Source organism: Pagrus major, chromosome 22 (assembly GCF_040436345.1).
Source record: "Pagrus major chromosome 22, Pma_NU_1.0".
In the NCBI taxonomy this organism is placed as follows: Eukaryota; Metazoa; Chordata; class Actinopteri; order Spariformes; family Sparidae; genus Pagrus; species Pagrus major.
In genome coordinates this window covers 8,393,260-8,406,888 of record NC_133236.1, presented here as the reverse complement: position 1 = coordinate 8,406,888, position 13,629 = coordinate 8,393,260, and the positions used below count along the sequence as shown (strand labels likewise).

Sequence of the window (13,629 nt, the reverse complement as noted above, 5' to 3'; positions counted from 1 at the left end):
ATGTTGCAACTTTATGTTTCTTTAGGATATATTTAAAATGTTATGTTGTGACAACGCTGTGTTTATGGTCTAGTTAGGATTAGACACAAAAAACACTTGGTTAAGGTTAGGAAAACATCATGTTTTGGTTTAAAATACCTGGTTCTGTCACCACAAACATGGCTGGAAAATGTCCTGACAGCTCATTAAAAATATCCAGTTGTTTGGCTTGGTAGCCTTCTTTGGTTTGCAGAAATGTACAATGGCTACGTTTTATTTGGGTGACTAGGCTGCAGAAAAAGATCTGACTTTTTAACCTCTAAATTCTTTACTTTGTTCACCAGCTAATCTCTAACTGTGTCTGAACATCAGCGTGGTTAATATTACTGTAAAGTGACTCTGATTTGTACCTGAACTTCTCCCTCCATGACTCCCAGCAGTTGAAACAGGTCCTTCTTGGACAGATCGGGCAGCGCTGCCTTCCTGCTCTCTGCTGGTTTCTGAGGCTTCTTCACTGATCCGGACACCACCGTCCTTCCGTCTTTATCCTCTCGCTGGACCTTCATCTTCCTCTTTGTGAGCTCCGGTGTGTTCTCCTCCTCCTGCTTGATGAAGCCTTTCGTGGGCTGGATGTGTCCGTCATCTGGACCCTCCACGGTGCAGCTCCTGGATCGCATTTTTTAACCTGCATGTGGACACAAAATGGATGCCAAAGAATTAAACAGTGGTCCCAGAAAAGCACATTTTAGATTATTTTCCTCCTTTCCAGCCAGCCACTGGTTTTAGATTATTTCAGGAAACTCACTGGTGGAGAGTTTTGAACACTCCTGAGATGTGAGCCACATTTTTAATGTAGGAAACAACCAAATTATTCATTATCCTTCCCACAACGTCCATATCTTCTTATCATTTTCTCCTATACGCTTGATTTTCCAATACTTTCTGGCAGCTCAGTCTCAAATTCTGACTGTTCCTAAAGCCTGCCACGAAACTACAAGTGATGACAGCAGGACCTTGACAAGAAAATGAAGCCGCTGAAATGTTCAACATGATGGATTACCTATCTTACCTATCAAAGTTCTGCAAGATGTTTTTCATCAAATTATGCTGTACCAAGATATTCCTGGAAGGTAAATCTAAAGAAATAATAGCCTGATCTGGAACATGAGCTGTGGTTATGTAAAATAGAAAAGTGCTTCGTAGGTAAAATGTACAAAAGCACCAGCGTGATTCTCTAAAGGCCAAGGCTTCCCTTAAGGGCTGGGTTCACAAAATTTTCACATGCGAGTTCTGTATTTGTTTTCTTGTCTGTCCTCTTCTTACTGGTTGAAATGGGTTGTGCTGTTTGTGCACCAATCACAGTTTTTTAATCCTGATGAAGCAGATTCTTGGGTGTTTAACTCCAATTAAATATATATTTTTTTAAACTTTAAGCTCAGTCCAACGTCAAATCACTTATGTACTTGTGATTAAAGTCCTATCCCCCCCTCCAAAATCAAAAGGTAAGAGTGTGGAAGTCGGAGTGGGGGACAGATGTGTGGTGCGTTTGACTTTCCTGCAGGAGACTGCAGATTATGTCCTGTTACAGAGCTATAATTTACTTTTTATCAGCTGTAGGAACCACAGTCTTTCACAAACCACTGGTGGAAGAAGTATTCAGATCTTTTGCTTCAGTAAAAGTAGTAACTCCAGAGTGAAAAAACACTAACTTAGAATTAAAAAGACCTTCATTCAAACCCTCACTTTGGTAGAAGTACGACAGTATAAGCATCAAAATGTACAAAAAACCAAAATACCATTACCAGCTAGAAGTGGAGCTAATTTCTATAACTTTATATACCGCTGGGTAAATAATGAGTTATAATATTGAATTTATTAGTTGATTTATATTTTGAAATAATCATCAAACTAATGCCGTAAAATAAATGTAGTGGAGTAAAAAGTACAATATTTGGCTCCAAAATAGACCAAATTTTAAGGGACATTCTTTGATGATGTGCTTCCAGTCAGCGTGATGGTGAAAATGTACTCAGTACAAGTCAACACACTGACTGACACAAAGTCAGTCAGACAGTTGTCACTACTTCATACTTTAGCTTAATTGAATTTGTAGATGCCTTGGAACACAAACAAACGATGACGACATCGACAGCTGGGCAGGCTGATATTGGATGGAGGTGCGTGTGTGTGTGTGTGTGTGTGTGTGTGTGTGTGAGTGTTGGGGGGGGGGCTCCTGACAAAGGAACAGGTTATGGGCTATTGGATCTGAATGAGGCCAAGGTTCGCCGAGGCTGCAGGTCTGGATGAAAGCAGACCGTGACTCAGCCACAGAGAATCCTGGCAGTGAAGTGGTAGCAACCACGCTCCTGCTGCCTGTTATTAATAGTTGTTTCAGGGGAGATGCCAAAATCTGCCACGTGTCAAAATCACAGGACGGTCTTCTTTCTGACGGTTAAATCGGTGAATTGGAAGAGTCACCGGGAGAACTGGTGTGAAAAACTAAAGCCAAGACGAGCCTGGAGCAGCAGCTGGAGGTTTGGGCTTTGAGAGAGTCTGGACGAGGGTCTGGAGTCTGAGCTGCCCAGGAGCTGTTATATTACCTGATACACTCAGATTATACAGAAGCTTATTACTGCCACACCAAAAAAAGAAAAATGGATCACTATCACATTAACATGTTGAAAGGTTTATCATTATAACAAGTTGTTTTAACATTCTTATGAAATACAAACGTATTAATAACAACGACCTATATAACAATATTATATTGTTAATATGATAACTTAATGTTATAACACAAAACATTTCACATTATGACAAGATATTATCTTGTTATGTTATAATAATGTTTTCATGTTATAACGGGAAACAATTTAACATGATAACTTAATATTATCACATAAAACATTTAACACAACAAGATAGCCTCACATTACATTACATTAAGTTATCAGGTTATAATAGGAAAGATCATGTTAGAGTACGTTATGACGTAATGATATAACAATAATTTAACATTACAAGATAATATCTTGTTATAATGTAAAGATATCTAGTTAAAATGTTAAACAATTTATGTTATAACAATAAGTTATCACGTTATAACATGAAACATTTCATACGATAACTCTATGTTATAACATCAATGTTTAACATTTTAACAAGCAATCTTCACATAATAAGATATTATCTTGTTATGTTACATTATTGTTATGTCATCACGTTATAACATAAAACATGAAGAAATGTGATAAGTTCGCATGACTTGTAAATGTGAAAATATCTTGTTGTAAGGTTAAACCAACCTGTTATGACAAATAAACTTGTCACGTTGTAATGTGACATTGATTTGTTTTTCTGGCGTGAAAACAATAGACTGCTGTAGACACACACAGCAGTGATAGAGGAAGTTATCAGAGCCTTTAGATCCATGTTTAATTAATGTTTTTTAGCCTGAGAGAGTTTTTTAAATAACATAATTAAGATTTAGGTGATCCTTTAAAGGCCACCTTCCTTATGCAAGACAAAAAGTGAGTAAACAGTAAGCATAAAGTCTGTAAATAGAGACGGTTTGTTTACAGGTTGTGTAGACGTTTTCTTCCAGGTTGCCAAGTGTTACATTAAAATGTTTTGCAGGTTTCATTTGAACCAAGTCTCCACATGCCAGCACGATGTCGTACTGAGTCCCAGGCACGCAAACTGATCTGTGTAAACAGTTTACCTTCACAAGAGAGGAACTCTGAGTCATTTCACAGAGTGACCTTATCAGCGTTACGCCGTGATGAAGAAGAACAGTCAAGCACAGATGAGAGATTCCACTTTGAGGGTTTGAACATCCCTTACAGTCCAAACACCCGAAGAGCTACATGAAGTCTTGGGAATGGAAATACTTGAGAAAACCAACAGTTCCTTTAATTTTTTGTTATCCTTAAAGCACCACTAAACCAGCTTGGATTTAAGGCTGGTGTCAGGTTGCAGGGAAATGAAATGGTCAAATGGGATCAGCTGGCCAAACCACAGGAAATTAGAGATTGTTGTGCCCAAATCTTTAAAAACATCGGTCTCCACCACAACATCCCAGATCAAGCTGTTGCACTCGACCGTTGTTCATTTTCAGATCAGACACGGCGCAGGACTCCAGCAGGACGAGAGTTGGACTCTGTGTGTACGTCATTGATGCTTGATGCTCAAACACAGTCAAAGTTTATGGACAGTTTTTATCTAATGTCGAACTTTTAATGTGAAGATGTCGACTGTATTATCATCATCATCTTGTTGCTGCTGTTATTGTTGCACCTTGTCTGTCTGTCTTTCTGTCTGTCTGTCTGACTGCTTGTGGACAGATGTTGTCAGCCGGTAGCTTCACAACAGTGCAGGATGCAGCCACAAAACTTAACATGTGTGAAGATGACATCAAAATGAAGCTGATTTTGGCGATGGGTGTGGTCTGACCCATGGGGACTGACTACTAATGTAAAAATGTTGTAATGGCTACTGAGTAGTCATGAGTCTGAACGGTCTCTTGTTAGTATCTGGACATGTTGTGCTATTTATCTGCAGCTGCATAATGCCACATTATATAATAATATTTTAGACAGTTGTTTAGACAGTTGTGAGCCAGATCTGATCACCCAACATCAGTGTTTGACCTCACTTAAGCAAATCCCTGCAACCAGGCTCCAGTATCTTACACCAGAGGAGTGGAGGTTCTTGTAGCAGCAGTTTAATGCCCACAGTTTTGGAATCACGAGTGTACTGCTCTCACATCCAAGGACATGACCGACCCATGATTATAACGTAGTTCACTATCTAAGCTTTTGATAAAAGGGCTGTAAGCATGCACTGACCAACTGGACTGTTACATGTATTTTGAGGCTTTCAAAGACTTGTTTACATTATGATTTCTGGCGACAACTGCATCGTGCCGAAAATGGCTTGAAAAAAAGAGGTTTCCATCCACACGTCAAACTTCTATGGAACAAATGTATGTAAACCAAAAATATAACCCACTAAATAAATTGTAGATTGCATCTTTCATCCTCCAAGGGTAAAGATATTTATGGAGACGTGATGAGGCTAAACTGGGCTCTCTGATTTACGCTTCGGCTCAGATAAAACCTCAGACAGCTGTGGCCTGTGGCCGACACACGAGACCTACAGTGGATAAGTGGTAGAGGCGGTATGTTGGCAGCAGGGTGTCTTACTGGTTAGAGAGGAGAGCTCATGCAGTAATGAGAAGGTCACAGGTTTGACCCCCGAATCAACAAGTGTCTCCGAAGCGGAACATTATTTCCAATGAAATGTCAGTCTGGAGGTGTGTTTTAAGAATTCAGCCCAACACACCAAGGATGAATTGTCAATAAATTTGTCTAGACATGCGTTTCTGAACTTACATCACTATATTACAAGTCAAAATGTACTCGGTCAAGACTTTGCTTCGTATCAAAACACCCCCAAAAATGATTACCTATTGTTCCATGACTCAATTTGGATTAGCATGATAACTGTAAGCATGTTCACATGGTATTGTTAGCTTTAGCATTATGACATTGATGTTAATATTTTAACATGAGTAGCAACATTCAAATGTTATGTTCGAACGTTATGTTAACACATTACTGTTAGCATTACAAACATATGCTTCTATGTCAGCTTAACAGCTCTAAAGAGCTAACAGCTAACAGAGGAAATGTCTTTGGAAGCTTTACCGTATTGCTAGCTTTAACCCTAGATCAACATAAATATGTAGCCTAAATTTGATATTTTTATTACTGCATGTGCAGCTAGGTTTGTTGACAAAATCTTTTCACAAAGAGCAAGATGTCATAGCTAGGTTTTCATATTATCGCCAACTCAGAATTACCACATGGAGGTGACATGAACATTTTTTAGCAATAGTAAGTTATTATTTACTATTATTTGTATTTTTAAGAGGAAACTGAAATCTCTTCACTTGTTTAACCAGTCAAATGTCTCAAGCACTCACTCACTTTTAGTCTCAATGATTGTCATTATTAGTACTTAAATTATTATAAATCATTGAATATAAAAACAATTCATCAAAATCAGTTAAATGTAAATGTTCAGAAAACCTGCAGTTTTCACATCTGCTTGTATTTGTTTATAGGGCAGTTTTGCTAACATTATAATAAACTAGCACATGCAAGTTTGTGTTATGCTAGTGTTAGCATGATTAACACATGCTAAATGAGTATGTTAGCATGCTTTAGTACTTTTGTCTTCAGAACATCTGCAAAGTTTCTCAGTTTACGCCAGCAGCAATTAGACCCACACTGGCCCAATGAGTGGTCCTTTCTAAACACGTTAAGGAAAGCTAGCATAGTTTAATGGTTTAATTATAACCTGAAGGAGTCTTATTGAACATTTCAAACACTAATGTCAATTGAAGCATTGAAGTATAATCCATGCAAACTATCAACAGAATAAACATGCTATGCTACGACAGACAGCGGCGCTCTGCTGTCTGAAATATCATAAGCAAATGTCATCATATTGATAGCTAAACTCAACAAATTGCTGGTTTCACAGCAGTTCTGCTTCTGTTGTGTCCAAGTGGTGTTGCTGTACCAAGATGGCGGGCGCCCTCGCCCATCCGCTCCTCAGATCGGGTAAGGAGAGAACTGTCAATCATCCATCAACTGTCCAAACATAAACACTGAAATGTATCGCTGTCCTTCGGCCCTGAGCTGGACGCTACGCAGCAGACGCAGCTGTTTGTTTGGGGAAATTTTAAAGGGGGTATTTTTAGGGTCTCCCCACTTGTGTCCAGAGTCCAACAAGGGGAAACTCCAGGGCTATCACTTTATGATCCATCAGCAATCCCGCGGATGCCTGAACCTCCATTTTACTTCACAGCTGCAGCTCTCACACTCCTCCACAACACGGCTCGTTGTAAATAAACGACCGCCGACTGTTTATCATGCTTGCTTAAAACCCCTCAACAGTTGTTAAGTAAACAGAGGTCATGTACGGTCAATCCCTGTGACAAAAACATCCACTGGATCAGGTTTCGTTGTGTTTGTTCCAGCTCATATTGTAATGATATTATGAGCCTATCGTGGGGTAAATATAGATCATTAGCATCTCTGGACTCTCTTCTTTGACGGCCTCCGACATCACGAGCCTCTAATTTCTGTCATTCCCTGTTCATTATCTCATGGTTAAAAGCAGAGATGGCATCTGCAAAATTAGCCAACATTTAGCTACAAGTGTATGTTAGCATTGGTGACAATTAGCTGGATTAAAGTCGGGCTATTTACATGATTAGACAGCATCATCACCACCCTTGTCTCAAGAGGAATTCACATTAAAGAAATGCTCACAAAGGTGGTACTGTAAAGGCAGCAGACTGCTTTGGCAACGTTTTGCGTGTTAGCTTCGGCTTTTAAACGTGATGATTAATACGATGTCTAATACAAGATGACTTCAGTGCATCTGTGCAGAGCTCCCTGTCTTTGAAAGTTGGCAGCTGTCCAGAATCACCAGCTCAACTTAGTTCTTGAAACTTTGTGCTTTTCATGTACAGCATGATTTAGGCATGTAGACTCAAAAATGACTATAAAAGGGAACGATCAGCTTGGCGAGGAGGTTTAAAGAGGTCTGGGCTGTCGCTGTAACTCACCATAAGGGGGAAAGTAATGCAGTCAGTCATCTGTGCTGCAACAAGAGGGCTTTAGAGTCCACAGGGGCAGGAGGCTGTTAGCGGACATAGAACAACTTCACAGCAGAGCCAAAACAAATATACTCCTGTCATTAATCTACTGCTTAATATTTCTGTCAAGTCTGATTAATGATTTGTTGGATCTGTTCGAAAGCTATGGTAGAGATTCAGTCATAGATGCCAGCCTTTCCTGATTGTCTCTAACCTCACGCTTCACCGCTTCAGTCTTTTTTTCTCTACAGATCTGCAGGAGAATTCATTTTATATCTTTTATATCTTTTTGTGCATCTCCTCAAATTGAATCGTGCCATCGTCATCAGCACTTGACCTATCGCACACATAGACCGCATAATAATGCATTTACAAAACTGCACCGAGATAATAAAGGATAAACAATCCCCAAATCAGATGTTTTCTGTAAAACAGGATGAGAGATTTACAGTAAAAGAAGAACATTAGATTAACTGTAGCCTTCTGGGTTCATTTTAATTTGCCTTATTGCATTTTATGCATTTTAACAATATGACTTCCCGTATTTTAAGTACTTCCTAAGAGCTGCAGTCTGGAGACAGCAGGGCGGACGTAATTATCAAGCTTTTATGTCAGATTTAGATAGATAGAGATGCTAGCAACTTTTGGTGCATTATCTTTGATTTCGGGTCAGTTCATGAATCTTTTCAGGAGAATTATCTGTAAATAAAACACCTCAATATTATTTAAACTCTCCGAAAATGCAGAGTGAAGCCCTGAGCAGCGTCTGTAGTCTCGTTACAACAGCTACCCAAGCCCCAACAATCTCCACCAAGAAGGTAGCCAATAGAACTGGTTGTATGTTGCCTGAGAGGGCAATGTTTGGTATGTCTGTAACCTTTGAATGAAATAAATAGTATGTTAAATGCATATTGTTTCTGGTGAAATATTACAGTATGCAAGCACTGATTACCACACAGACATAAAAGTCCCACAGTACGCCATAGCCACACAGTGGCCATTTTCCTCTGACATCACGCTCAGGGTGGGAAGATCATACGTGCTGCTGTGTTCCAATAAATGTAGAGAGTCTGACAAATCATTATCATTTCACCACTTCCTGATTGATCACTAATTAAAAAGACAACAGATAGTGAAAATCTGGAGGGACAATTGGAGCCGTAGTTCACAGTAAAACAACACATTTGTATCCATCCATTAGCAACAGCTAACATTAGCATTCAACCAGTTCCTTGCTAAAATTATTGTCTGATAGTGTTACACATTACGATGGGAAAGGCATGAATTCATTCTGAAATATCAACCCACATATTGGACACGGAGGACAATAGCTGCTGTGACGACAACAACGACATGACAGACAATCGCAGACAGGCAACTGTGGTGCATCATCAATAGTGCTTGCTAGGCATAATTTGTTTTTTAAATTAGTTAATCGCTGGCACAGGTAACTACGGTCAGGTGTCTCCACTGGCAAGGAAGCACTCAGGAAGTGACATAAAATGTCTTCTCCCATCTGGATTTTAGCAGTTGGACAACAGGAGAACACTGTTTATTAGAGGTATTTATGTGAATGAACCAAACTGGAAGGCCTCTATCAGTCTTTGACCTTTGACTTTTTCTAAGTCCAGTGTCAGAATTGCTCCAACCTTGGTCACCTTAGATGACTCCTCCCACCTAGTGACCACACACACACTCACCATAGAAACCACATAAAGTTCAGCTAAAACACAAGTCACACCTCATCTTCTTTGATGTAATTAATTTCAGTGATTATAGTTATACAGTAGTACAGTATGGTATCTTTCATCCAATTTGACTTTGTACACCATCCTGTACTTCTTTTATATCTTGTTTTATGGTCTCTTGTGACTTACGTAAAGCACTTTGAATTGCCTTGTTGTTGAAAGGTGCAACAGGAATAATAAAGCAACTCCCCGCTGTGGCTGAACAGGGCAGCAGTTATCCAAACAGCTTCTCAAACTCAGTAAGAAGAGACAGATTTAATGGGAAACCTCCACCAGCAACCAGCCAGAGGTTTGTCTGCTCTGAGCTCGGCTGGCAGGGAGCCGCTGAATGTTTGGAGGTTCATTTCTATCCAACTGAGCTTGTAAAACAGCGTGAGTGGTGAGAGAAATCTGCGAGGTAACAGCTACTGCAGCCACAGGATGAGAAAGGTGCTTTCTGATGAAAATGTCCAACATTGTTAGTTGCAGCACGTTATGCTCAGTGTTTCTGAAGAGGGAAGCTGAGCGACTGCTGAGTGTTCGGGTTCACCAGCAGGTCAAACTATTACGCTTAAAGAGTGGCAGTCTTGAGTGGATTCACAACAGGGATGTTAGATTAAAGTGAATTTCTGGTTTTGGATCGCAGGGTTATTATCGTAATCCTGATGCTCCTCATGTTCCCTGCACAGTGAAAGATCTGGCAACAAAAATACTGTTAACAAGGGGTTGCATAAAAGAAACCAGTGGAGGTTTCTTGCATCAGCGAGTCGTTCTGGCTTTTATGAATCCACGGAAAACCACTCGACATTGCAGGCAGAAGCACGCTGTACAGTGCTTGACTAATATCAGTCTATCAAGCACCCGTGCCTGAAATAGTGGTACTTACAGTCGGGGCTTAAATGTCACTACAGACTCACATGACCATCTTTCGCACGTCATAGTGATGTCTGAAATAGAACAATTATTATCAGCGCACGTGTCGAAACCACGTCATTAAAGCCATTTCTATATCGAGATTCAAGGCAGAACATCTTGAATATTCCTGTTTAACAAGCCCGGAAGATTATTTTTGTTCCTCCGTCACAGTTCTCATGTGAGCTTCAACATTAACAGGTGGAGGTGGCTTTGTCCTCAGCTGCCCTCAGACAACCTTTTAAATCTATTATTAAAGCTCAAACTTGACACAAGTGGCTGAATATATGTTGTTTTTATTCTTATTTGCACTGTATTTGTTTATTATTATTTTGCCACCGGCACTTCAAAGTCGTTGTGAAATGAAAGACATTTTAAAATGTGACAGTTAAGGGACTGTGCTGTTCCAACATTAGTAAGCGTCACACCAGTGGGTATTTTTAAGGAGAACTCAGGACTTTTCCAGACGTGTTTGTGGTGAACAAAGCCATATATTTTTCACGGGAAGTTGGACCATCTCCAGCCATGTTTGTGTTTTTAAGGAGACCTTGGGACAGTTTTTGGTGACCAAAACCGGGTGTGTTTTAAGGAGACCTGGGGATATTTTCAGCCAAGTTTGTGGAGAGCAAAACTGGACATTTTTCCTGGGAAGTTGGGCCATCTCCAGTTGTGTTTGTGGCACCAGAGCCAGGTATTTTAAGCCAAACCATAACGTTTTTCTAACCATTACCTAACCAGAGCATAAGCACTGTCGTGGTTTGAGTTCATGGTTCTGTTATTTCCCGTTATGTTTTGCTTTTCACACAGAAAAAGGGCGGGAAACCACACAAAGGGAGGTGGGAGGGGAGGACCCTTTGTGTGATTTGTCTGTCTTGTTCCACTGAGCCTGTTCCGGTGTCTTTGTGTCCCTTCTCCCGTGGTTTGTTTCTGGTTTTTAATCCTCGCGTTTTTCCTGGTTACTCCTGTACTTTCCCTTTTGATTTGTACTTTTTCTTTACTTGGTTTGAACTTCGTTTAGCTTTTTTGTTTCATCTGTTCAGTTCTTGTCTGGGCTGTGTCTCGTATTTGAGTCCCATTCTTTGCACTGTGACAAGCACAGAGCACAGTGTTGTGACAAGAGATACACAGAAAATTAAACCAAAGCAAATGTAAAGTTGCAACATAAAGAAAACACAAACCTTTAACTTCTCTGTGGTTTTGCAGAAACATACTAAGCTAACATTTATTCTGCTGATTGGGTTGTGAAAAGCCCTTCTCTGTTAGTGGCATAAATCTTTTTTTTTTCCTTTTACAAAAAGTGCACTACAGCCAGCCAGCCACATGACATGAGACATTTCCTGATCTAAACTAACTCCTGGCTAATGTCGGAGTGAGTTTCCTTTCTGTGCCAGAACCTGCACATAAATACCAGTGAAGAAGCGAGAAGAAAAAGAGGGGGCTAATATGTCAATGTAGGAGAGAGAGTGCTGAATTAAATGATATGAGATACATATCTATCTGTCTATCATGCTGTAGATAACCCCTGCACTCATTACCTGCCTCCTTTTATGGGGGTCTTAAGGCTCCACAGATGAGTGAGCAGCAGGGCCGTGAAGAGGCTGTTGCAAAAATAGAAATCATACATGCAGCCCACTTTACTGTAAAATCAAGCGTGAAAAGTGGGTCAGAGGTTCGGACTTAAAGCAGAGAGGTTCTTTCAGAGAGCTGTACACATGCGTTAAGTCCTGCAGGAGGGTTTATCTGCCCTGGTCCCATTCCTGGAAATGTATGTAAAATTATTACATAAACTGCCTATTCCAGACAAGCCCAAAGCAAATTCAAAGCTGTTGTGGGTCCACATCATATAGTCTTACATGGTCCAAGTTCAAATTTAACAGTAATATCTTTGAAAATGGCATGCCCAAAAACATGCCCTTTTGTGACCCACAAGTACCCCTGCTTGAGACAAACTGGGGCAAAAACTCATTATACCTCTTTATTTCCTTATTTGCAACTTTGTGCATATAAAATAGTCAAAAAAAAAAAAAAAAAAGCAAAGCAGCCTATACAGAGAGAAAATTGCATAAAATGACATAAACTTGCATCATTTCTGAGTTGAAGGCTTTATAAACTGACAAACTATATATTACTGGATTTGAAACTTCATTGGCTACATGATGCATCAGTTATCCGGACGCTGGCATGTAAGTGCTTCTGTAGAGAGTAGAAAGAAGAGATGGTGTGTCACTGGTCTACACGATCACTCAATGGCCATTGTAGGCTCTGGGGCAGGCATAGAACGGCACAGAGCTTAACAGGTTGACAGCATTCATCAAGTTTCAGGTCGGTTACGTGGACCATATTCCATATTAAGCTACCTCTTACTCTGCTCTACGTGGGTCGGATATTTGCAAGCTAACATTAGCTTTGTCAGCTGGTTCAGTTAGCTACATGACAGTTATACCTGGCAACTCATGGGTCGAAACATAAAGAACTAAACTGTAAATAAGTGTAAACTTTGCTCCTCCATATTAACACATTTAAATCTACATTTAGAATATTTAGATGGCAGATTTTCATTCACTGCCCTCTTACATTGGACAGCAAACAGATACTTGATCAGTCCGTTAAAGCGTTAGACTTATTTTGTTTGATTGTCTTCAGGAATCAGTCTGGGATTTCATGGTTATTTTTTGATTTGTCATTTCCTCAGCTAAAAGACACTGTCCCATCACGACACCTTAAATCAGCTCAGGCGTGGAACGCTCCATTCTGTTGCACCCAACACAAAAATCCTGCCTGAGGAGACTTTAACCGTCGAAATTACAAAACATTCCCGGACCACGTCAGTCATCAGGGGAAAATTCATGGGCTGAGATGAGGCTGGTTTTCATCCTCCCAGCAGTTTGTGCAAGAGCTCTAATCAGCGGTGACCAGGCCAGAAAGCTGACATCACTCCCAACATGAAGCCTGCAGCAGCCAAGTCTCACATGCCTTTCAATGGAATGAGCATGAAGTCACTTCCCTCATAAACTCTGGGAGTAAAGCGAGCGAGCGAGTGGGCAGGATGTCATGACCACTGCACATTTTACGTAATTTTACAAGCAGTTCAGCTCCTGAGTGCTGATGAATCTAAAGTGGTTGGTGGTCAGCCCACCAGTGATTTTAGCCTGTCGCTGACTTGAGAAATGACTCATGAGAGAGGAATAAGCTCGAACCATCCCATAGGTGACCTCAGAGGAGACTCCCATCACCGACCGTCACAGTGACCAGTAAAGACAGAGAAAATCATAACATGAGCAGGTACTGCATTCAAAGGAAAGCTGAGCCTAAATTTGACAGCAACACAATGGATGTATC

At 40.3% G+C, this 13,629-nt stretch overlaps 1 protein-coding gene across 1 annotated transcript in view; it reads right to left on the bottom strand.

The window, feature by feature from the left end:
• Positions 1-13,629, bottom strand: part of filip1b (filamin A interacting protein 1b) — a 39,047-nt gene that overhangs the window by 18,094 nt on the left and 7,324 nt on the right. The window contains exon 2 of the mRNA XM_073492238.1: positions 390-664. Within this exon, the coding sequence (XP_073348339.1) occupies positions 390-656 (267 nt within the window). The 5' untranslated portion in view covers positions 657-664. The remainder of the gene's footprint in view (positions 1-389; positions 665-13,629) is intronic.